This window comes from Sus scrofa, chromosome 3, assembly GCF_000003025.6.
Source record: "Sus scrofa isolate TJ Tabasco breed Duroc chromosome 3, Sscrofa11.1, whole genome shotgun sequence".
Lineage (NCBI taxonomy): Eukaryota > Metazoa > Chordata > Mammalia > Artiodactyla > Suidae > Sus > Sus scrofa.
In genome coordinates this window covers 24,051,385-24,076,227 of record NC_010445.4, presented here as the reverse complement: position 1 = coordinate 24,076,227, position 24,843 = coordinate 24,051,385, and the positions used below count along the sequence as shown (strand labels likewise).

At 48.2% G+C, this 24,843-nt stretch overlaps 1 protein-coding gene across 5 annotated transcripts in view; it reads left to right on the top strand.

Annotated features, from left to right (window-relative positions):
• Positions 1 to 24,843, top strand: part of VWA3A (von Willebrand factor A domain containing 3A) — a 68,747-nt gene that overhangs the window by 21,355 nt on the left and 22,549 nt on the right. For 4 of the 5 annotated variants that reach the window (XM_021086487.1, XM_021086486.1, XM_021086484.1 and 1 more), the window contains 13 exons: positions 3,195 to 3,320; positions 3,622 to 3,730; positions 3,954 to 4,019; positions 6,813 to 6,938; positions 9,905 to 10,040; positions 10,149 to 10,252; positions 12,920 to 13,000; positions 13,673 to 13,767; positions 15,772 to 15,891; positions 19,882 to 19,956; positions 20,154 to 20,298; positions 21,430 to 21,625; positions 24,036 to 24,106. In XM_021086487.1, coding sequence (XP_020942146.1) covers positions 3,195 to 3,320; positions 3,622 to 3,730; positions 3,954 to 4,019; positions 6,813 to 6,938; positions 9,905 to 10,040; positions 10,149 to 10,252; positions 12,920 to 13,000; positions 13,673 to 13,767; positions 15,772 to 15,891; positions 19,882 to 19,956; positions 20,154 to 20,298; positions 21,430 to 21,625; positions 24,036 to 24,106 — 1,450 coding nt within the window. The remainder of the gene's footprint in view (positions 1 to 3,194; positions 3,321 to 3,621; positions 3,731 to 3,953; positions 4,020 to 6,812; positions 6,939 to 9,904; positions 10,041 to 10,148; positions 10,253 to 12,919; positions 13,001 to 13,672; positions 13,768 to 15,771; positions 15,892 to 19,881; positions 19,957 to 20,153; positions 20,299 to 21,429; positions 21,626 to 24,035; positions 24,107 to 24,843) is intronic. The other variant, XM_021086489.1, reaches the window with a different exon arrangement.

The window sequence follows — 24,843 nt, the reverse complement described above, 5'->3', positions numbered from 1 at the left end:
ACATGTAGGTTGCTTCCATGTCTCAGCTATTGTGAATAGTATGCAACTAATCTTGAATGTTATTTTCTCTCCGTACACAGAGATCTACCTCATTCTTTTTAATAGCTGCATCACATTCCACTGTATAGATATACTGTAATCTATTTAACTAGTCCCTTATATTGGGGAGTTTCTAACTTGGAGGGGTTTTTTTGGGAGGGTTATGGAAAAAGGGGGAAAGTAGGTAAGAATTTCTACTTAGGTAAGCAGACAGCTCTTTTCTAGGAAGGGAATAGCTACCATGTGTTAGATGCCATGCCTGGCACTTCACATGTACTTTTTTTTTTTTTTTTTTTTTTGGTCTTTTTGGCTTTTAGGGCCGCACCCGAGGCATATGCAGGTTCCTAGGCTAGGAGTCCAATCGGAACTGAAGTTGCCGGCCTACACCTCAGCCACAGCAATGCCAGACCCAAGCCATGTCTGCAACCTACACCACAGCTCATGGCAACACCAGATCCTTAACCCACTGAGCAAGGCCAGATCCTTAACCCGCATCCTCATGGATCCTAGTCAGATTCATTAACCACTGAGCCACTAAGGGAACTCCCAAAAGGAACTCCTCTTTGTAGATAGGTACAGAGTCTGATAGCTCAGGCTTTGAATCCTGGCTCTGCCAGTTACGGGGGATTTTGACAGGTTAACTCTCTCATTAGCAGAATGAGGCAAGTATACCTTCTTCTCACGGAGTTATGGTGAAGATGACTGAAAAATAAGTGCTTGGCATGGGGCGGGTACTCAACGGCTAAGAGTGTTTTTTGTTTTTGTTTTTATTTTTTTACTGTGATTTCCATCTGATCTGTCAGAGTGGAGGTCTCCTTGAAACCTCTAGCCAAGAAATCCTCAGTACCAGTTATTCCTGGATTCCCTTGTGATTTTCTTTTTTTTCATATTCCTGCCACCTGGGCTTCTATTTACTTTGTGCCACCTGTACGATTATTGATTTTTTAAATACCAACGCTATATTTATTTTGAAGGAAACTATCAATACCATAACGGAGAAACCTGTGTCATTTGCCGTAATTAGAAAGTCATCATAAAAATAGAATGGGAGTTCGTGTCATGGTTCAGAGGTAATGACACCGACTAGCATCCATGAGAATGAATGTTCAATCCCTGGCCTCGTTCAGTGGGTTAAGGATCCTGTGTCGCCGTGAGCTGTGGTGTAGGTCACAGATGTGACTCAGATCTGGCATTGCTGTGGCTGTGGGGCAGGCCAGCAGATGCAGCTCTGATTCAGCCCCCAGCCTGGGAACTTCCATATGCCGTAGGTGCGGCCCTAAAAAGAAAGAAAAATAAATAAATAAATAAATAGAATGAAAGCAGACAAAAAAACATTTAACCCCAGCTGAAACCTATTGGCTAGAGAAGGCACCAGGCATGGCATTTGTTCTCTTTGTTTATTTTTTTATTTTTTGTCTTTTTTGCCATTTCTTGGTCCGCTCCCACGGCATATGGAGGTTCCCAGGCTAGGGGTTGAATCGGAGCTGTAGCCACCGGCCTACACCAGAGCCACAGCAACGCGGGATCCGAGCCGCGTCTGCAACCTACACCACAGCTCACGGCAACGCCGGATCGTTAACCCACTGAGCAAGGGCAGGGACCGAACTCGCAACCTCATGGTTCCTAGTCGGATTCGTTAACCACTGCGCCACGACGGGAACTCCCTGTTCTCTATGTTTAAAAGGGAGATACAACAGGAGTTCCCTGGTGGCTCAGGGGGTTAAGGATCCAGCATTGTCACTGCTGTGGGCTCTGGTTACAGCTGTGGCACGGGTTTGATCCCTGGTCCAGGAGCTTCTGCATGCCCTGGGCATGGCCGTAAATAAATAAGACAACAGTCATAATAATGAAGACAGACTTACTGGTAAAGGACTGAGTTTTTTTTTGAAGCATCAGACTGAAAGAGAAATGGATAGAGCAGAGCTCTCTCATCAGTGACACATGAGACACTTAACCAAGAAAACTCTGTGCTGACTCGTTCTTCCTGTTGTGAATGGTGTGTACCCCAGTCCACATGGGATGTAGCCACACAGCCTCACTGCCTTCTCTTGGAGGCCTCTGAGGGTTATGGGATTAACTCCATGCTTCATTCAGGCTGAAGTCTACCTCCCAAGAGAGCTAGAGGGAAAGGAGCTTAGCCCCAGACCCCCACATAGCAGAGTCGCTAGAAGCTCAAGTCCTAGAGTTACACCTGGTTTTCAGTCTCAGTGTTGCCTGTTGCTTAGAGCATCACCTTGGGCAGGTCCAAACTCTGAGCTTCAGTTTCCTCATCTGTAAAATGGGAATAAAGGTATCGCCTCAAAGAATTTTTTGTTTTGTTTTGTTTTGTTTTTTTAGGGCTGTTCCCGTGGCATATGGAGATTCCCAGGCTAGGGGTCCAATCGGAGCTGTAGCCCCTGGCCTGTGCCAGAGCCACAGCAATGCTAGATCTGAGCCTACACCACAGCTCACAGCAATGCCAGATCCTTAACCCACTGAGTGAGGTCAGGGATCAAACCCACATCCTCATGATGCTAGTCGGGTTTGTTAACTGCTGAGCCACGACGGGAACTCCAAAGAAGGGAGGTTTTTTAAGGTTGATTAATTTTCTTACTTTTTTTTGTCTTTTTGCCTTTTCCAGGGCCGCACCTACAGCATATGGAGGTTCCCAGGCTAGGGGTCTAATTGGAGCTACAGCTGCTGGCCTATGCCACAGCCATAGTAACATGGGATCCAAGCAGTGTCTTCAACCTATACCACAGCTCACGGCAATGCTGGATCCTTACCCCACTGAACAAGGCCAAGGATCGAACCTGCAACCTCATGGTTCCTAGTCGGATTCGTTAACCACTGCGCCACGATGGGAACTCCAATGTTGGTTAACCTCAACTGTGAATATCCTATACCTGGAGGCCTCTCTCCCTAGACACACTTCTCTGAGTCTTTCTTTTTTTAAACATGTTTGATCTTCCTTCCTTCCTTTCTTTCTTTTTCCCCCACACCCACAGCATATGGAAGTTCCCAGGATGGGGATCAAACCAGCCATGCCACAGAGGCACACAGGATCATTAACCCACGGTGGGAATTCTCCATCTCAAAGAATGACTGTCAAGCTGAAACAAGCTTGTATCTGTCCTGGGCCTGGCACCTCGTAAGAGTACCGTGATCCCCTCCAGCCTCCAGGAACTCAAGCTCTGGGTGAAGAAGCTACAACCTGATGGAGGCAGCAACCTGCTACAAGCCCTGAAGAAAATCTTTGCTCTGAAGGGACTGAATTCTCTGGTGACCATAATGGGAAGCTGGTAGGTCCCTTTTCCTAAGCAGATAACCGGGACGTAGGAAAGGGGAACTAAACCATTGTTCGAGGAAAGACGGTCAAGCCTGACTCTCCACATACACTGGAGAGAAGGGCTGTGTTCACAGCCCGTCCGTTCACAGATGCTGGCCCAGGGCGGCCAGGCCTCAGTCCACTCCGCCCTGTGTCTTACACAGGTGACCTGGGATGCAGGTGGTTGGTGAGATTTGGTGGGTATTCCTTGGGAGTTACCATTTTGCCGGGCATGGGTCTCATGGTGGGGTACCCGCTTCTCTTCTTCTGCCCAGCCCAGATCAGCCTTCCGAAATCCTGTCCGACTACATCCAACAGGCCACTGTGGGAAGGGACCTCATCACCCACATCATCACCTACAAATGCGATGATCAGGTGCCCCTTGTAAGTAGCCAAGATTCTCCAAGGCTCCCCTCGGATTGGCCGGAGTGAGCCGGGCTGGTCTTTGAGGCCCCCGGGCTGCAGACCAGGACACAGCCCTCCTGGTACCCCGTTCTCCCGTTGGTTAGTCGGGAAGCTTGGACTGTTGGGAGGCTCAGTCAGGGAAGAAGCTTGCAGAGGACTGGCACTGCCCTAGGGAGGGCTGACCCTGTCACCACCCCTGCAGGCTGTTCTGAAGAACCTCGCAGAAGCTCTTGGGGGCTGCTACCACTGCTATAGCCCAGAGACAGAGGTAAGCCCCTGGGCCAACACAATGCCCCCTCCTCCTGTCCCTAATTGCCTCCAGGGTTGTGCCCAGGGAATCTGGGCCAGACAGACTATGCTGTGTGTATTCTTGCTGCCTGCACCCCCAATGCAGCCAGCATACCCAGGTAAAATCAGGTTAAAAGGAATGTATGGGAAGAATAGGAACAGCATGAGTCTCAAGGGAGCCTCCTATTGTGTATGATGAGTTGATTGCATACCGGTGAGCAGGTAGAAGCTTTTTATTTATCTGAGTTTTTCTGGCTTTACTGAGATGCAGTTGACACATAACATTGTGTGAACTTATACAACTTGCCATCTGGCCAACTCTTGGCACTTTTCACTACGTACAATGGTTTTAGGCATATCTTTGGGCTTCTCCACATTAAAAGCTCTTGAAGGACAGAACTTTGGTCTGGTTTCTAGGCAACATGGAATAAGAGAAAGAGCTAGAGAAAAACCTGGGAGCAATGTTTTAATCTGCCATTTGCCAGCTGGGTCTACCTAGTGTTTGCTACATCTGTTTGCCTTCCCTTTTAGCATGTGGGCAGGTTTCCAATTGCTCTGAGCCTCGTTCTCTCATCTGTAAAATACTGGGATCCATTGTGAGACTATAACAAGTTAAACAACACGGAGTAGGAGTTCCCGTCATGGCTCAGTGGTTAACGAATCCGACTAGGAACCATAAGGTTGCGGGTTTTGATCCCTGGCCTCGCTCAGGGTTGGGGGAATCCAGCGTTGTCGTGAGCTATGGTGTAGGTCGCAGACATGGCTCGGATCTGGTGTTGCTGTGGCTGTGGTGGAGGCTGGCAGCTGGAGCTCCAATTCAGCTCCTATCCTGGGAACCTCCACATGCCTCTGGTGCAGCCCTAAAAAGCAAAAACAAAACAAAACACAGAGTAAAAGCTTAAAGTATAGCATACATACGTACTGTCAGTTTGTCGCTTTAAATGTTTTCTCCAAGTATTTCAATGGCTGAACTGAAGAAACAGATTTATTTATGGCCCCATTAGAAAAAAAAAAAAAAAAAAAAGATAAGCTTTGCTCATTTTGTACAGTGTTAATGAGGCGTCTTTAAAGAAAATCCCAGGGAACTATTTAGTGTGCAGAAGATCCCTCCCAGGAGTTCCCGTCGTGGCACAGTGGTTAACGAATCTGACTAGGAACCATGAGGTTGCGGGTTCGGTCCCTGCCCTTGCTCAGTGGGTTAACGATCCGGCATTGCCGTGAGCTGTGGTGTAGGTTGTAGATGCGGCTCGGATCCCGCGTTGCTGTGGCTCTGGCGTAGGCTAGTGGCTACAGCTCCGATTTGACCCCTAGCCTGGGAATCTCTATATGCCGCAGGAGTGGCCCAAGAAATAGCTAAAAAGACAAAAAAAAAAAAAAAAAAAAAAGAAGATCCCTTCCAGAAGGAAATGTTGAAACAAAACAGGAGCAAAAGACCCCCCCCAAAAAAAGAGGGAGTTCCCATCGTGGCTCAGTGATTAACGAATCCGACTAGGAACCATGAGATTGCAGGTTCAATCCCTGCCCTTGCTCAGTGGGTTAAGGATCCAGCGTTGCCGTGAGCTGTGGTGTAGGTTGCAGACTTGGCTCGGATCCCGAGTTGCTGTGGCTCTGGTGTAGGGCTGGCGGCTAAAGCTCCGATTGGACCCCTAGCCTGGGAACCTCCACATGCCGCGGGAGCGGCCCTAGAAAAGGCAAAAAGACAAAAAAAAAAAAAAAAAAAGCAGGAGCAGACAGTAACCCAGGAGAGTGGGATGGCCCTTGTAAACTTAGGGCTGTCTTTATCTGCACCAGATTTCACGCCAGCTTCCTTTGATTTACAAATGAATAAACATTTTGTACCCCTCATCTGAAGCCCAGATTTCAGGTTTGAGAAACAAAACCAAATGGAACGTGAAAAATAAAGCAAGATACAGCCAAACACAGCGAGCTCTCTCTGAAGAAAGCTTTTAAAGCCGGGCCAGTAGAACCCTGAGTTTCCATCCAGTTGCTCCACCTCACTCTGCACCCACCAAAGCTCTGTCTCTCCCAGATGGACCTGTCCTACTGCAGGAGACCCAGAGCAATCTATTCTCCTTTTTTTATTTTCAGGGGCACATCTGCGGCCTATGGACGTTCCCCGGGCTAGGGGTCGAATCAGAGCTGCAGCTGCCGGCCTATGCCACAGCCACAGCCTCGCAGGATCCAGCAGCATCTTGCGACAATGCCAGATCCTTAACCCACAGAGCAAGGCCAGAGATGGAAGCCGCATCCTCATGGACACCATGTCGGGTTCTTAAGCCACTGAGCCACATGAGAACTCTCTTGTTTGTTTGTTTCTTCATATTTTTAAGGTTAGACACACTTCGGTTGTTTCAAAGACTGCAGGCCAGGAGTTCCCATCAGGCTCAGCGGAAACAAATCTGACTAGCATCCTTGAGGACATACGTTTGATCCCCGGCCTCGCTCAATGGGTTAAGGATCCCGTGTTGCTGTGGCCGTGGTGTTGGCCGGCCGGTGTAGCTCCGATTGGACCCCTAGCCTGGGAACCTCCATATATGGTGCAAGCCCTAAAAAGACTAAATAAATACATAAAAGACTGCAGGCCAGTACCGTGAAATGTAACACAAGATGTTCCCAGGCTCTCTCCTGCACATAGACCCCTGTTTGTAAGGTCTGCTTTGAAAAGTCTGCCACTCCACCTTAGGGATTGATGGGTGTGCCTGTCCTTTCGCGCCTTGGCCACTGCTGGTAGGCAGGTGACTTCTGAATGACTATTGCACCCCCTCACACACAGGTCTGCAGCAGCCAGGAGGTGGATGCGCTCCTGGCAGAAATCCGGAAGGCCCAGAGCCTTCAGGGCCACGTCCAAGCCCTGCACCAGAGCCCCTCCTGCGAGGAGCCCGCAGGTGCAATGCAGGAGGTAGGTGGTCAGAATCCCAGGCTCAGATCTTCTAGGGGCACCCAGCTGGCCTCGCTGTGCTCTCCTATCTCACCTCTCACTCAAGGGCACAGCTGCCACCCCAGCCCCACCCCACGCCACCCACCCTCCTATTTGGAAAGTGGAAGAAGGCGACACCCCATCCCCTGATGCCCCCACAACTCTGAGTTGCCCTGGCCTCCTGCTGTGCCAGAAAGATCCTGGTGGATTTTCTTTCTTTCTTTTCTTTTCTTTTTTTTTTTAAATTAAAGTATAGTTGATTTACAATGTTGTGCCAATTTCTGCTGCACAGCAAAATGACTCAGTCATACATGTATATACATGTTTTTTTTTTTTTTTTTTGTCTTTTGTCTTTCTTTTAGGGCCTCACCTGTGGCATATGGAGGTTCCCAGGCTAGGGGTCTAATCAGAGCTGTTGCTGCCAGCCTACACCACAGTCACAGCAATGCCAGATCCGAGCTATGTCTTCGACCTACAGCACAGCTCATGGCAACGCTGGATCCTTAACCCACTGAGTGAGGCCAGTGATCGAACCTGCATCCTCATGGTTCCTAGTCGGATTCATTTCTGCTGTGCCATGATGGGAATTCCGTGTGCCATAATTTAGGGTCTACATAGAAATTACAACATATGGTATTTGTCTTTCTCTTTCTGATTTATTTCACTTAGAAGGATAATCTCTAGTTGTATTCATGTTGCTGCAAATGGCATTATTTCATTCTTTTTTACAGCTGAGTAGTATTCCATTGTGTATATGTACCACATCTTCTTAATCCATTCATCTGTCAGTGGGCATTTAGTTGCTTCCATGTCTTGGCTCTTATGAACAGTGTTGCTATGAACATAGGGGTACATTATCCTTTTGAATGAAAGTTTTGTCCAGATATATGGCCAGGAGTTGGATTGCTGGATCATATGGTAGTTCTATATTTAGTTTTCTGAGGATACTCCATACTGTTTTTCATAGTGATTATACCAATTTACATGTCCACCAACAGTGTAGGAGGGTTCCCTTTTCTCCACACCCTCTCCAGCATTTGTTATTTGTTGACTTGTTCACAATGGGCCATTCTGACCAGTGTCAGGTGGTATCTCATTGTAGTTTTGATTTGAATTTCTCTAATAATTAACGATGTTGAGCATCTTTTCATTTGCCTACTCGTCATCTGTATGTCTTCTTTGGAGGAATGTCTATTTAGGTCTTCTGCCCATTTTCCTTTTTTCTTTCTTTCTTTCTTTCTTTTTTTTTTAAGGGCTGCACCCGAGGCATATGGAGGTTCCCAGGCTGGGGTCCAATCTGAGCTACAGTTACCCGCCTATACCACAGCCACAGCAATGCCAGATCCAAGCCACGTCTGCGACCTACACCACAGCTCATGGCCACACCAGATCCTTAGCCCACTGAGCAAGGCCAGGGATTGAACCGGCAACCTCATGGTTCCTAGTCAGATTCGATTCTGCTGTGCCACGACGGGAACTCCCCCGTCCATTTTCAATTGGATTGTTGTTTTTGTGTGTGTTTTTTTAAGTGACACTCACGAATAGCAAATTTATGAAGGTGTTGCTCAAATGTCCACAGTTTGGGAAGTGCTGTTCTCTGTTTTCCTCAGACTTTTTTTGTTTGTTTGTTTTTTGTTTCATTTTGTCTTTTTGCCATTTTTTGGGCCGCTCCTGCAGCATATGGAGGTTCCCAGGCTAAGGGTCCAATCGGAGCTGCAGTCACCGGCCTACACCACAGGCACAGCAATGCGGGATCCAAGCCGCATCTGCAACCTACACCACAGCTCATGGCCACGCTGGATCCTTAACCCATTGAGCAAGGCCAGGGATTGAACCTGCAACCTCATGGTTCCTAGTCGGATTCGTTAACCACTGTGCCATGACGGGAACTCCTGTTTTCCTCATACTTGATCTATGTGATTTAACTTCTCAGAACCTGAAGTTTTCAGTTGTAAAAGTGGGCAAGGGAGTCTGGGCTGCTTCAGGGTTCTCTAAGTGATTTGGTGTAGGAGTTACTTTTTAGTTCCCTTATGTTTTGGGTCACAGAGGGGCCACCTGACATCTTGGAGTCCATGGTGTTGCTCTTAATGATAAGAGGGGGAAGGGGTTGGAGTTCCCATCGTGGCACAGTGGAAACGAATCCGACTAGGAACCACGAGGTTACGGGTTCAATCCCGGCCTCACTCAGTGGGTTAAGGATCCGGCATTGCCATGAGCTGTGGTGTCAGTACAGACACGGCTCGGTTCCTGCCTTGCTGTGGCTCTGGTGCAGGCCGGCAGCTGTAGTTCTGATTCAGCCCCTAGCCTGGGACCCTCCATATGCGGCAAGTGCGGCCCTAAAAAAAGACAAAAGACAGAAAAAAAAAAAAAAGTGAGAAGGGGTGAGGAAGATGGATAAATGAAAGAGGATGTCAGTTGCTGGAGACATCTCTCTTCTGGAAATTCCAGAAATCTCCAGAGAAGGCCATAGGGATGATGGGAGGGAAAGGCAGACTGCCTTTAATTTGCCAGGTAATGTTTTTAAGATGCTCCCCTGGGTGGGGAAGACTGTGAACTTTCCAGCCCTAAAATATGATCATGTAATGATGATTTTTCATTTTCAATTTAGATTTCCAGGGAGTTCCCGTCGTGGCACAGTGGTTAATGAATCGGACTAGGAACCAGGAGGTTGCGGGTTCAATCCCTGGCCCCGCTCAGTGGGTTAAGGATCCGGCATTGCCATGAGCTGTGGTGTAGGTCGCAGACATGGCTCGGATCTGGTGTGGCTGTGGTGTAGGCCGGCAGCTGTAGCTCCAATTAGACCCCTAGCCTGGGAACCTCCAGATGCCGTGGGTGTGGCCCTAGAAAAGAAAAAAAAGAAGGAAGAAAAAGCTACAAAAAGTGCAAAATGTAAAGGAAAAGATGGTAACTTTGTCTACATTAAAATTAAAAATTAAAAAAAAATTTAGATTTCCACAGAGATTGCAAAAAGGCCTCTCATGAGTCTTCTGCCTAAACCCCCGAAGCATGAAGACCCCCTCACGATTGCGTTCCCAGACTTGGACAAGACTTCTGCAGAGTGGCTAAAGACCAATAGCCTGAAAGGTAAATCCCCAAAGAAGGCAGAATCCCGAGCTTGGGTGACTGACCAAAAGGCACAAATCCTCGGGGGCCGCATGAGGAGGGCCTCAAACCCACTGCTTATGTTTACAGCCAAGAAGCTAAGCCTTTATCAGGTTCTGGCACCCAATGCGTTCTCTCCAGTGGAGGAATTCGTGCCTATTCTTCAGAAAACAGTATCATCCACTATCCACGAGGTAACCTAGACTCAGCATCCTGCCCAGTCTTTCAGGGCATTTCCTTTCTGAAATGTTCAGGAAATAAAAGTCATAAGGCAGAGCCCAGGGCACAGGGGCCTGAGGGCCTGGGGTGGGATGCTGGCTTTCCAAGCAGGACTCTAGAACTCTCATCACATCTACTCTAACTACTGTTTGTCTTTTTTTAGGGCCACATCTATGGCATATGGAGGTTCCCAGGCTAGGGGTCCAGTCGGAGCTACAGCTGCTGGCCTACGCCACAGCCATAGCAATTCGGATCCTTAACCCACTGAGCAAGGCCAGAGATCAAACCTGCATCCTCATGGATGCTCATCAGATTTGTTTCTGCTGAGCCACGACGGGAACTCCTAACTTTTGTTTTTCCAAGACATGAGAATGAAACTTGGGAAACTGGGATAAGAGGGAGCAGGCTGGGCCCCGCACCTCATCCATGAAGGTTTTCTTCCATTCCAGTCAGAACACACTCTCTCTGTGGCCTCATCGTACCTCGTATGAACCTCTGCTGTGCTCCCATGACATGCTAATTTTTTTTATTTGTTACCTGTCCAATCCCCACCAGAGAGAGCCCTTTAAAAGAAAAAACTCTTGGAGTTCCCAGTGTGGCACAGTGGATTAAGAATCCAACTGCAGTGGCTTGGGTCACTGTGAAGGCGAGGGGTTGCTCCTCAGCCTGGTGCCGTGGGTTAAAGGATCTGGTGTTGCTGCAGCTGCGGCTCAGATTCAGTCCCTGATCTGGGAACGGGCAATGCTGCATCCTTAACCCACTGCACTGCCTGGGGATCAAACCTGCGTCCTCTGTGGATCCTAGTTGGGTTTGTTACCACTGAGCCCCAGTGGAAATGCTTTGACATGGTGATGAAGGTGAAAAGATAGATGAGTGGATGGATATGTGAACAGACAGAAGGATGGATGATGGGATAGGATGGAGAAATGGAAGGAAGGAATAAGGGGTGAATAGAAAGATCCGTGGAGTTCCCGTCGTGGCTCAGTGGTTAATAAATCCGACTAGGAACCATGAGGTTGCGGGTTTGATCCCTGGCCTCGCTCAGTGGGTTAAGGATCTGGTATGGCTGTGAGCTGTGGTGCTCGTCACAGATCCCACGTTGCTGTGGCTCTGGCATAGGCTGGAGGCTACAGCTCTGATTAGACCCCTAGCCTGGGAACCTCCATATGCCGCGGGTGCAGCCCTAGAAAATACAAAAAAAAAAAAAAGAAAAAAGAAAGATCCGTGGAAAGATGGAAGAAGGGAAGAAAAGGACGAGTGTGGGGATGTCTGATTCCAGCAGCCCAGGGGTGTCAACTAAGTGGATGGCGTGATCGTTAGAGATACAGATGTGACGGCTTGGTGGAGGACGAAAGAACAAAATGAACAGACCTGACTTTCAGAGTGTCCGCCAAGGCTTATCTGGGTTCCCAAACCTAAGAACCCATGGCTAGTACTTTTAAGGTCTCCGACTCAGCTATTACCAAACCTCCAACCATATCTTGTAATAAAGACTCTGATGTTTGGAAGAGCCTCCTGAGAAGGGAGTTACCTTGCCATCAGGCACATTTTATTCAGGGGACCGTATCCTGAAGGCCCTTGCCTGCCAGCTCTGGACAAGGCGAGGGCCTGGCTGGGTAGGTGGGGAAGGGGCCTGACCTGCCCCCAGATGTGCCACGGGCCCATTTCCCTCTATTGCCTCTGATTTGGAGAGCCTAGTGCTCAATTTACTTATTTACTTATTTTTATATAATGATTTTTATTTTTTTTCCGTGAGAGCTGGTTTACAGTATTCTGTCAATTTTTTAAAATTTTTTTATTTTTTTGTCTTTTGTCTTTATAGGGCCGCACCTGCGGCACATGGAGGTTCCCAGGCTAGGGGTCTAATCGGAGCTACAGCTACTGGCCTACGCCAGAGCCACAGCAATGCCAGATTTTAGCTGCATCTGTGACCTACACCACAGCTCACGGCAACACTGGATCCTTAACCCACTGAGCGAGGCCAGGGATCGAACCCCCAACCTCATGCATCGTTCCTAGTTGGATTCATTTCCGCTGCACCACGATGGGAACTCCTCAATTTTCTACTGCTCAGCATGGTGACCCAGATACACATACACGTATACATTCTTTTTTCTCACATTATCAGTCTCCATCATAAGTGACTAGATGTAGTTCCCAGTGCTACACAGCAGGATCTCATTGCTTATCCATTGCAAAGGCAATAGTCTGCATCTATGAACCCCAAGCTTCCAATCCATCCAACTCCTTCCCCCTGCCCCTGCCCCTTGACAACCACAAGTCTGTTCTCCAAGTCCATGATTTTCTTTTCTGTGAAAAGGTTCATTTGTGCTGGATATTAGATACCAGATATGAGTGATATCATATGGTATCTGTCTTTCTCTTTCTGACGTACTTCACTCAGTATGAGAGCCTCTAGTTCCATCCATGTTGCTGCAAATGGCATTATTTTGTTCTTTTTTATGGCTGAGTAGTATTCCATTGTTTACATGCACCACATCTTCCTAATCCAATCGTCTGTCATGGACATTTAGGTTGTTTCCATGTCTTGGCTATTGTGAATAGTCCCCAGCTCAACTTAAAATTCTTCCCCACCTGAGCTTCTGTTCACCCTTTCCCCTCCTGGCCACACCTGAGGGCAGAAGGCAATGGTGCAGTTTGAATGGCATGACGGGACAGTGAAGAATATCCACGTGGACCTGCCTTTCCTGTACGAGTATCAGGTCAGTGGCAGCTGCAGGGAGGGGACGGGGGGGAAGGCAGCATGCAATGTGGAGACCCCAGGCCCCTGACTGCACTCCTGCTTGTACACAGAGACTGTGCTCCACCCACAGGCCCCTCCGGAGCTTTCTCTACCTCCTCCCCAAGCAGGGGCCTGGATGCCTCAAACCCAAGCCTCTAATCTTTTGGGTCAAGTTCACCTCCTCCCCATTCGAGGCAATGACATACTTTGACTCTTCCCTTCCTGGTCTTGTGGCAGATGCATCCATGCTTTAGTGGAATGTTTGTACCCGCTGCCTTGAAACACCATTTTTAGAAGCCAAGTTGCGGAGTTCCTGATGGGGCTTAGCTGGTTAAGAACCCAACATACGTGTCCATGAGGACTCGAGTTCGATCCCCAGCCTCGCTCGGTTTAGGGATCTGGCAATGCTGCAAGCTGTGGCATAGGTCACAGAGGCAGCTCGGATCTGGTATGGCTGTGGCTGTGGCACAGGCCAGCAACTGCAGCTCCTGTTCAACCCCTAGCCTGGGAATTTCCATGTGCTGCAGGTGGGGCCCAGCCTTAAAAAGAAAAAAAAAAAGAGACCAGGTGGGATCCACCCCTCTCCCCATACACCCCTTAATCCGCCATCCTCTGCTCAGTCACTCACTGTGTGGGGCCCATGAGTTTGCAGAAACAGCTCAGCAGAGCCATGCGGATGTATGAGAGACGGATTGAGTGGCTCTCCCTGGCCAGCAGAAGAATCTGGGGCATTGTCTGTGAAAAAAGGTACCTTCCCCCAAGTAGTGTTCTTGTCCTTCGTGGGTCTTGTGTGTGACACGGCAGTCATCCAGTTCATGAGTTCCTTGTTGGTAGCATGAGAAACCATCATTTAGGTTAAGGATCAGTAATCACTCAGCAGAACCCCTGGAGGAAAAAGTCGCCACCATCACCCTGAATATCAATAGTAGCATCACTCTGTGACTCAGGATTCTTACTGTTAAAAAGCAACAGAAACAAAGTACAAACTGCCTTACACAAATCAGGGGAGTCTGGTTAAGGCAACTGAAAATTCTAGAGTCGATTCGATAGGTGGCTTCAGGCATGGCTTGATCCAGAGGTTCATGCATGTCAGGACTCTCTCCTTCCCTCAGCTCTGTTTTTCCTCTCTGTTGGCTTTGTTTTCAGGCCAGCTTATCCTTCCAGGTGACAAGACAGCCACCCAAAGCTCCTAACTTACTTTCTGCCAGGTTAGCACTCCTGGGGCTGGGGGAGCAGGCCCATGCATGAGCAATAGCTCACTTAGGCCAGGAGGGTTTGATATTCTGATTGCCTGGGCTCAAATGGCCACTTTTTTTTTTTTTTTTTTTGTCTTTTTTGTCTTTTGTTGTTGTTGTTGCTATTTCTTGGGCCGCTCCCGCGGCATATGGAGGTTCCCAGGCTAGGGGTTGAATCGGAGCTGTAGCCACCGGCCTACACCAGAGCCACAGCAACGCGGGATCCGAGCCGCGTCTGCGACCTACACCACAGCTCACGGCAACGCCGGATCATTAACCCACTGAGCAAGGGCAGGGACCGAACCCGCAACCTCATGGTTCCTAGTTGGATTCGTTAACCACTGCGCCACGACGGGAACTCCCAAATGGCCACTCTTAAAGCTTAAAGCTCTACCCAACTCAAACGGACTGTTCTTGCTGGGGCACAAGAGGATTGGCGGCGTCTCTGTATCACTAGGACACAGGTTTGACCCCTTGGCTGGCACACTGGGTTAAAGGATCTGGCATTGCTGCAGCGGCGAAGATCACAACTGTAACTCAGATCTGATCTCTGGCCTGGGAACTCCAAATGCTGTGGGGCAGCCAAAAAAGAAAAAAAAAGAAAAGATTGTTAGAGACAGAGATGACCCCCCACCACCACCCCTCAAAAGATCAAGAGCCTGCCGTGAGAAGTCATGGATGCTCAGTAGGGAGAAACGATAGGTATCCATTGTAACCATCATTATTCCATAGTAAATTTGATGCATTACCACTTACCAAGTATTATATTTAGTAAAACTACTCATCTATTATATCATTTAATTTTCAAAGCAACCCTATGATGAGTCTTATTATAAATGGTTTATAGTTATTTATGCCAAGGATCAGAGAGGTATTGCGACTTGCCTGAGGCCACACAGGAAGGGGGACTTGAACCCAGGTCTCCTGACTCTATATCCAGTGGATTTTCTTTTGCTACCCATAGTGGTCCTCAAATGAGAATGGGGGGAAGGAGATGGGAATATAAGATTTGAAGTAGGAAAAGGCTGAGTGGTGCTAGAGGTCGTAAGACGGAGAGAGAAAATAAAAAGAAACATTTCCCCAGAGGCCCATTTACACCTAATTCCCCCATCTCACTTGCTGGGCTTGCTTCAGTTCGCTCTTCACAGACCCCAGCTGACAATAATATTGAATGATATTGAATGTGATTTAAAACACCCCAACTGATAATAATATTGAATGATATTTAATGGGATTTAAACCAAGGAAATGTATGATAATCAAGGGGTGCAGCCCTGCCCTGAGGCCCTCTCTGCTCTGAGGCTTTATTCCATGACAGACCCTCCTGACCCCACCCCTGCCCAAGGCTACTGTTGTCATTCCACCTGTGATGACCTCAAACCATGGAGAAGATCTGGCCAGCTGTGAATCTGGCAGGCAAAACGCTCCTGGAAAAAACGTTAAATAGTAAAATGGAACAAAATACACATTAGCTGAGCGATTCGGTTCTCCTCTTAAAGCTTGTGTTTCTTTTTAGGGTGGTTGTGCTGCTCGATATCTCGGTAACCAGTTCCATGTACATTATTCATATCCAGCACTCCCTGCGACTTCTGCTGGAGGAGCAACTGTCCAACAAGGACGGCTTCAACATCATTGCGTATGCGCCCCCCTCCTGGGGTGGGGAGGGCAGGGGCCCGGGACGCCATCCCTGGGCTGAGGCTTGCGGCTGGACCACGGATGTATGAGCAACCTGGCCTCCGAGGGTGGCCCTCAGCTTATCTGATTTGCAGGATCTTATTTGGGGCATTGAATAATTAAAGGGTGGCAGGACAGTCCCGCAGGGGCCAAGGTGATAAGCGGCCCCAAAACACACTGCTCCATCAGCCAAGATCAAGTAACTCAGCCCATTGCCCCATTTGGCTTCCTAGCCAATAAACACAAAAGAGAAAAGCGCCCCCAGGCTTGGTTTCCAGCTCAGTTCTAGCAGGCCACAGTGTTTCAAGCATTTAGAATTCCGGGTATAAATTTTAATATATGTAGGTGTAGCTATATAGAGTTATAGATTATATATAGCTATATGTATTTATATAGTTCTTTGACATGATATGATTTAATTATATAAAACTAGGTATTTAAAAATTATCTGTAAGTGTATACAACCTCAAACCAGGAGTTCCCATTATTTATTATCATTATAGTTTATATATCATGTAAATTAAAACTGGGCATTCCATGGGGATGTGGGTTTGATCCTTGGCCTTGATTAGTGGGTTAAGGATCCTGTGGTGCCACAAGCTGTGGCTTGGATTCAGCATTGCTGTGGCCATGGCATAGGTCCCAGCTGCAGTTCTGATTCGACCTCTAGCCTGAGAACTTCCATATGCAACAAGTGCATCCCTAAAAGGAAAATTAATTAATTACAACTACATAACCATATGTATTTAAATTATATATAATTTTATACGTAAATTTTAAGTATAAACTTTAAATTTTAATTTGGAATGTGATTTAACTATAAATTTATTATATAAAACCTATATATCATACTATATATATTTAAGTTATAGTTCTATATACATAGGTACATACAATTTTAATCTATAATTATATATAATTTATCTATAATTATATATAATTATATATTTAAACCTTTTTTACCCAAATGCACATCAAATAGGGAGTGTTCTAAACCTAAATAGTCAGCAGTTACTAATTTTATATTAAACTACACCAGAGCCTAATCATTCCCTAATAAATTAGAGAAAAAATGCTTAGAGAAGCATTTTGGACAATATTTTTATTCACTCATCCATCCATCAATTCATTTCATTCAACAAATTTTATTAAAAGCCTGCCATGCACCATCCTTATATTCTAGGCATTAGGGATACAGAAATTAAAACAATACCTGTCCTCAAGGAATTTATGGCCTAGTAGTGGGAGGCAGGTTTTTTTTTTTAATTTTTATTTTTTTGTCTTTTCGCCTTCTCTAGGGTTGCTCCCTCGGCATATGGATGTTCCCAGGCTAGGGGTCGAATCGGAGTTGCCTACACCACAGCCACAGCAACACGGGGTCCGAACCGCATCTGCGACCTCCACCACAACTCACAGCAACGCTGGATCCTTAACCCACTGAGTGACGCCAGGAATCGAACCCGAAACCTCATGGTTCCTAGTCGAATTCGTTTCCACTGCGCCATGATGCGAACTCCAGTATGTTCATATATAAGTGCTATTAAATGTTTTCTGAGGAAGTAATTAGAAGGCGGGATATGGGACTGTGAGGGGTCAAAGGCAAGGTCAGTCCTTTCCACTGGGTAGAATGAGGTCAGGAAATCTTCGCAGAGGAAGTGACCCTTTCCCTGAGTCCTGACAAATGCGTAGGTGTTTGCCCAGCACATGGGAGTGATGGGGGAAAGGGAAGAAAGAGCGTTCCAGGTACAGGGAACAGCACGCGCAGAGGCCCAGAGGTGTGACATACCACAGGACTTTGGGGGACCATCGGTGTGAATAGGGGATGAGAGGGAGAGATGGAACGTGACAAAATAAAACACCAGATGATGGAGGATTTACACAGGCCATGCTGGGGGGGGGGGTTATACTATAGGACATATAAGTCTGGAAGGATTTTAAGTGAGGTAACTATCTTGAAACACTCAGGCCACGAGCTGAAGGATGAGCTGAAGGGGTGTAATAGAGAGAAGGAGACAGGTTAGATGAGCATAGCATATACATAGGATAGAGTATAGAATGTATATAGTATAATATAGAGTATATATAGAATAGTATAGTGTGTGTGTATATATATAGTCACGTTAGGTTTGCCAAGGGAGGAATGTACAAGGCCAAGCCGTTAAAGCTGGAGAGATTTATTAGGGCATCTGAAATGGACGAGCTGAGCTCAGGGGGCATCAGCATCGACTGTGAGCAGGCACTCTGCTTATAAAGGGCTGGTGGTGGGAGAACCGTGGCAGAAACAACGTGCGGGGAGGGCCAAGGGGTATGTGTCTCCTCTCGGCATCTCCTGTCCAGATAAGTGGTGCAACCGCCCTGCCAAGGGCACGGATTGATGTGAGCAGGCAGGGTAGCCAGTCCTTGGTCAGCGATGCTTCGTATGCCTTGTCCCACGTTGCTCAACCAGAAGAGTCACTAGTCCCATTCCCCTAGGAACATAGCAGTAGAGATTGTATATAGTATAGTATGTTGTGGAGTAGAGTGGGCTTGAGCCAAGGCAGCAGAATGAAAGAAAGGGATGCCTATGAGCAGCGCTGGGAGGTAGAATCCACAGGCTGTGGTCACTGTGTGGCTGTAGGGGATGCAGGGATGGTGAGAAGATGTACCAGGTAGGACAGAGCTGGGAAGTGGAAGATAAACACAGAGAGTGTGAGCTTCTCAAGAGTTTAGGGATGGTGGAGGTCCCGTCGTGGCGCAGTGGTTAACAAATCTGACTAGGAACCATGAGGTTGCGGGTTCGGTCCCTGGCCTCGCTCAGTGGGTTAAGGATCCAGCGTTGCCGTGAGCTGTGGCGGAGGTCGCAGATGCGGCTCGGATCCTGCGTTGCTGTGGTTCTGGTGCAGGCCTGTGGCCACAGTTCCAATTAGACCCCTAGCCCGGGAACCTCCATATGCCGTGGGTGTGGCCCTAGAAAAAGACAAAAAAAAAAAAAAAAAAAAAAGGAAATTGGTTAAAATAATGCTGGCATTAAAATTCTATGCAACTATTCAAAAGAATGAGGGAGGAGTTCCCATTGTGGCAAAGTGGAAATGAATCCGACGAGGAACCATGAGGTGTTGGGTTTGATCCCTGGCCTCACTCAGTGGGTTAAGGATTTGGCATTGCCTGAGCTGTGGTGTAGGTTGCAGAGGTGGCTCGGATCCTGCGTTGCAGTGGCTGTGGTGTAGGCCGGCAGTTGTAACTCCGATTGGACCCCTAGCCTGGGCACTTCCATATGCCACGGGTGCGGCCCTAAAAAGAAAAAACAAAGAAGAAGAAGAAGAAGTAGCTAGTAGAGTGGAGTGGGCCCTGGTAGACGAGAGGCAACAGGGATGAGGGAAGTGACATTGGGCACGTGTGTGGGAGGAGGTCACTGTAGGACAAGGTCTCAGAAGAGATTGGCGGTGGGGACGTCAAGAGCCCAGGTGGAGGAACTGCTCTTGAACCAGAGAGGAGCTGCCTTTTCTTTGATAAACTGGATAAATCCTCTTCTCAAGGATTTAGATTCTGTTTCATGTGGAAAATGAGCTGACGCGTATTCAAAAGAAGAGCCAGAGTACAGAGTGAAAGCTGTGTCATGAGGCTGAATCAGGGCTGGGGGAGCTGAAAAGGGAGACGGCCTCCTTCCCTGGAGGATGGGGAGGTTCATTGAGAGAAGGGAGATGAGGGGTAACCCTCAGCCCATCAGGAGGGAAGTCTGGCACAACTGGTCCTGGTCTGTGCTCAGCTGAGGGTCCCCGTTCTGTTCACACGGTGAATATAGGGGGACATGGCATGACCAGCAGGGAAGTCTCAAGGCTGGCCTGGGCCAGGGTCATCCTAACATTTTGGGAGTTTGCCCCCTGCTAAAATCCTGGGGAGCCCAAAAGGCTGGGGCACATTTATGGGGCATGTTTCCCCCGAAGAACAAGTCCTCTTTTTCCTTTGCTCCAAGGTTCGGAAGCACAATTGAAAGTTGGAGGCCCGAGATGGTTGCTGCGAGCCATGACAACTTACAAAGCGCCTGGCGGTAGGTGGCCCCCTGTGTCTGAGGGCAGCTCTTTGCTCTGGCCCTCTCTCCTCCAGGAAGGAGCGCTTTCTGGAATCTTTGCCCTCCGATAGAGGCAGGCATGGATTGGAAAACGGTCACCTTTCAAGGCCTGCCCCCGACCCCCTGCTCTGGGACCTCTGGATGGCACCCTCAGCTTGGCCCTCCCTGCCTACCAGATGGGTCCTGAGCCTGCGGTGTCAGGGAAGCAGGAATGTCCTCAGCGCCCTGCGCAAGGCCGTGGAAGTGGACTTCAAGGACAAAGACAAACAGCAATCACAGGGCATCTATCTCTTCACAGGGGGCATCCCCGACCAGGACGTGGTGAGTCGGTCACATCCTGGACACCTCTTAGCCTTCCTGATCCCACATCTTCCCCGGGGTGGGTGCTGGGCAACTGGTTTCTCCAGCGTGATTTTTCCAGTCTAGACTTTATTGTGCAGAAGAATCACCTGGGGATGTTAAAATGCAGGTGTTGGGAGGTCCTGCTGTGGCGCAGTGGAAACGAATCTGAGTAGTATCCATGAGGATGCAGGTTCAATCCCTGGCCTCACTCAGTGGGTTAAGGATCTGGCATTGCCGTTAGCTGTGCTATAGGTCCCAGATGCGGCTCAGATCTGGCATTGCTGTGGCTGTGGTATAGGCCAGCAGCTGTAGTTCTGATTGGACCCCTAGCCCAGGAACCTCCATGTGCTGAGGGTATGGCCCTTAAAAGCAAAAAAAAAAAAAAAAAATGCAGGTGTTATTAAACCTGGATCCAAAGGTCTAAACCTGGGCCCTGAGAATCTGCATTTCTAACAAGCTCCCAGGGGATGTCGAGGCTGCTGGTCTACAGGCCACACTTGGTGTCAGTGGACTATCAGGCCACCTCACCCGCCACACCCTGTGAAGCCAGAGAAATTGACGGAGGCTTTTTCATCTTTCCATCCTAGTGCCACATACCAGACAGGGTACACGGTATGTCCTCAGGAAAGTGATTAGGGGAGTTCCCTGGTGGCCTAGTTGTTAAGGATCCAGTGTTGCCACGGCTGTGGTATGAGTTCAATTTCTGACCTAGGAACTTCGGCATGCCGCAGGTGCAGCCAAAACAATAACAACAAAAGAAAAGAGGGGCTCCTTTTGTGGCTCAGTGGGTGAAGAACCCAACTAGTATCCATGAGGATGCAGGTTCGATTTCTGGCCTTGCTCAGTGGGTTAAGGATCCAGTGTTGCCGTGAGCTGGGGTGTAGGTCGCAGAGGTGGCTCGGATCTTGTGTTGCTGTGGCTGGGGTGTAGGCTGGCAGCTGCAGCTCTGATTGGACCCCTAGGCGGGGAACCTCCATATGCCGCCGGTGCAGCCGTAAAAATACAGGAAAAGAAAAAAAGAAAGAAAGAAAGCGATGAGGCTGAACTGAGCGGAGACCAGCGGCTCCCAGAATCCTCAGGTGTGGGGTCCTCCTCCCCCTCTCCCCACAGCGCATGCTCAGCGCCTACGTGGCGGAGGCCTTCGGGGGCTGCGACTTCCAGCTGAACGTGTGTCTCTTCTACGTGGGCGAGGCACAGATGGACACCACACCGCCCGCCTGCTATGCCAGCCGCAGCGACACGGCCGCCGCCTACCGGGAAGTCACCCGGGCTGCTGGTGGCCGCTTCCACTGGTTTGGAGACACAGGTGCGTGTGTGTTGGCTGGTCCTTCCACTTTTTTCTTTCCAGACAGTTGTGTCAGTACCGACATAGGTCCCCATGCCATGGACCATTCTGGAAAAGGGACGTGAAAAATCACATTTGAGGAGTTCCCGTCCTGGTGCAGCAGAAATGAATCCAACTAGGATCCATGAGGTTTTGGGTTCAGTCCCTGGCCTCGCTCAGTGGGTTAGGGATCTGGTGTTGCCATGAGCTGTGGTGTAGGTCGCAGACGTGGCTCGGATCCCGCGTTACTGTGGCTCTGGCGGAGGCAGGTGGCTACAGCTCCGATTAGACCCCTAGCCTTGGAACCTCCATATGCTGCGGGTGCAGCCCTAAAAGGACCAAAGACCAAAAAAAAAAAAAAAAAAAAAAAAAAAAATCACATTTGAAATGTAAAAGTGCTATTCTGGAGCTCAATGGTGGTGATGGCTATGCCATTGAACAGTACATGTAAAATGGTTAAAATGGTACAGTTTATGTTATCTATATCTTGCCACAGTTGTTTTAAAGTAAATAAATAAAACTACTTAAAAATATTTTAGGGGAGTTCCCGTACTGGTTCAGTGGATTAAGGACCCGACACTGTCTCCATGAGGATGTGGGTTCAGTCCCTGGCCTGGCTCAGCAGGTTAAAGATCTTGCATTGCCACAAGCTTTGGCTAGGCTGCAGAGGCTGCTCAGATCTGGTGTTGCTGTGGCTGTGGTGTAGGCCTGCAGCTGCAGCTCTGATTCGCCCCTATCCTGGGAATTTCCATAGGCCATAGGCACAGCCCTAAAAATAAATAAATAAATAAGAAAAGCAAAAAAAAAAAAAAAGTAAAACAGCAGATGCCAAAAAACATCTTTGTTCCCCCGCCCCAGTTTACCTAAAAGCAGGGCATAAATTTCTGTTTGTAAAAGTGTCTCCCTCTCCTGTGCCAGGAAGAGGAGGATGGTTCTTAGACTTAATTACTGGAGACAACTCTGAGCTTTTAATGGCACCAAGAGGAATCTACATAACAACCCTTAACTAAAATATTTATCTTCCATTAGTTCCCCCCATGTATTTACTTTCCCACCTCGCCTAAAAGCCCAACCCCCTTTCCTTTGTCTTGTCATTTCTCTATAAATGCTTGTTCTTTGTTAAGATGCTATATAAGCATCTTATGGCACAGTGGGTTCAGGATCCAGGGCTGTCACTGCAGTGGCTCAGGTTGCTGCTGTGGCACAGATTTGATCCCTGGCCTCGGAACTTCCACATGCCACAGGCGAGGCCGAAAAAAGAAAAAAGAAAAAAAGAAAAAAAAAAAAAAGAGAAGTTCTACTTAAGCCCCAAGTTCTAACCACTCCCTCTGAGTTTTTCATTACTGTGTTTCTCCCCTGTGTATGCACACTGCACATATGAGTGAACTCTGTTTTTCTCTTGCAAATTTGTCTTTTTTCAGTTTAATTTCCAAGGCTCCCTCAGCTGAAGAATCTAGGAGGGTAGAGGAGAATGTATTTTTCTCCCCTAAATAGTTATATGATTATTTTAATACTTCATTTAAAAAATATTAGTATTTGTTGTCAGTAGTGTCATAAATTTTCTTTCTGGGGCCACACCTATGGCATATGGAGGTTCCCAGGCTAGGGGTCAAGTTGGAGCTACAACTGCCGGCCTACACCACAGCAAGGGAGGATCCAAGCCACACCTGCGACTTGCACCACAGCTCACGGCAACGCCGGATCCTTAACCCACTGAGCGAGGCCAGGGATCGAACTCACGTCCTCATGGATGCTAGTCAGGTTCATTAACCACTGAGCCATGACAGGAACTCTGGTGATTATTATTCATAATAGCAAATACATATAGAATAGCTACTATGGGCCAGCCAAGTTGCTAAGCATTTTATGTACATTGTGATTCATTCCTACAATAAGCCTATGATGTGGGTTATTATTATTCCCATTTTACAGATGGGGAAGCTGAGACACAAGCCCAAAGTACAGAGGTAGTAAGTGGTGGAACCAGGAGTTGAACCAGGCACCCCACCTACAGAGTCTGTCTTCTTAGTCATTACACTCTAGGCCCTCCCAAGTGAGTCACCAATATTCCCTACAGACATTAGCCCCTTTAAAGAACCCCAAGGTGGATCTTTTTATTCACTGGAGGAGCAGGCCCTTTTCCCTGACCTGCTCTTCCTGTGGGTGAGAGCCCTTGGCTGGGTACCAGGGTGCTAGGTCCCAAGGCCAGCCCCACTCTTGGTATCCTCACTGTACCTGCCTTTACCAGCAAGGGGGCTGGTCAGCTCAGCCCCTTAGCACCCCATCCTGTCCCTTGGGCAGGTTATGTCCACACGGCCTGTGTGTTTACAGATATGAATGCTTGCCAGGAATTTCACCCCTTCTCCACGCTCATGCTGTGCTTTGTTTCCAGGTATTTATGAGAGCGATGACATCAATGCCATCATGTCTGAGATGGAAAAGGCCCTCAGCTATTCCCAAAAGGTATGCCTTACGTGTGGAGCAAATGATTACACCGCCTTCTCCAGTAGGGTCCTAGGGATGCCCTATAAAGTACCACAAACTGGTTCCTTAAAATGACACGGATTTTCTCATGGTTCCAGAAGTCTAAAATCAAAGTGTCAAAAGAGCCATGGCCCCCCCCCCCGCAAGTTCTCAGGAGAATCCCTCTTTCTGGTGGTGAAATTGCATTGGGTGCTTGTTAAAAATGGCAAGGAAAGAGTTCCCTGCTGGCTCAGTGGGTTAAAGATCCGGCATTATCACTGCTGGGGCTCGGGTTCAGTCCCTGGTCCAGAAACTTCCACATGCTGCAGGTGCAGCCGAAGAAAGAAAGAATCAAAAATGACAAAGAAGGAGTTCCCGTTGTGGCTCAGTGGTAACGAACCCCACTAGAATCCATGAGGATGCAGGTTCGATCCCTGGCCTTGCTCAGTGGGTTAAGGATCTGGTGTTGCTGTGGCTGTGGTGTAGGCTTGGCAGTTGCCCCTGGCCTGGGAACCTCTATATGCCACAAGTGTGGCCCTAAAAAGCAAAAAAAAAAAAAAAAAAAGGCAAAGGAGGACATTATTGAAAACAACTGCAATGGGGAGAGAGATTGAACTCAGCTCTGATTACATAGCAGAGATAGCTGGGGATTTACTGCCAATGAGCAGAGTGAGAGGGTCAATGGGTGGAAAGTTACTAAGAGGAACCTGGTTAGATGTCAAGGGTAGGAAGTTTCT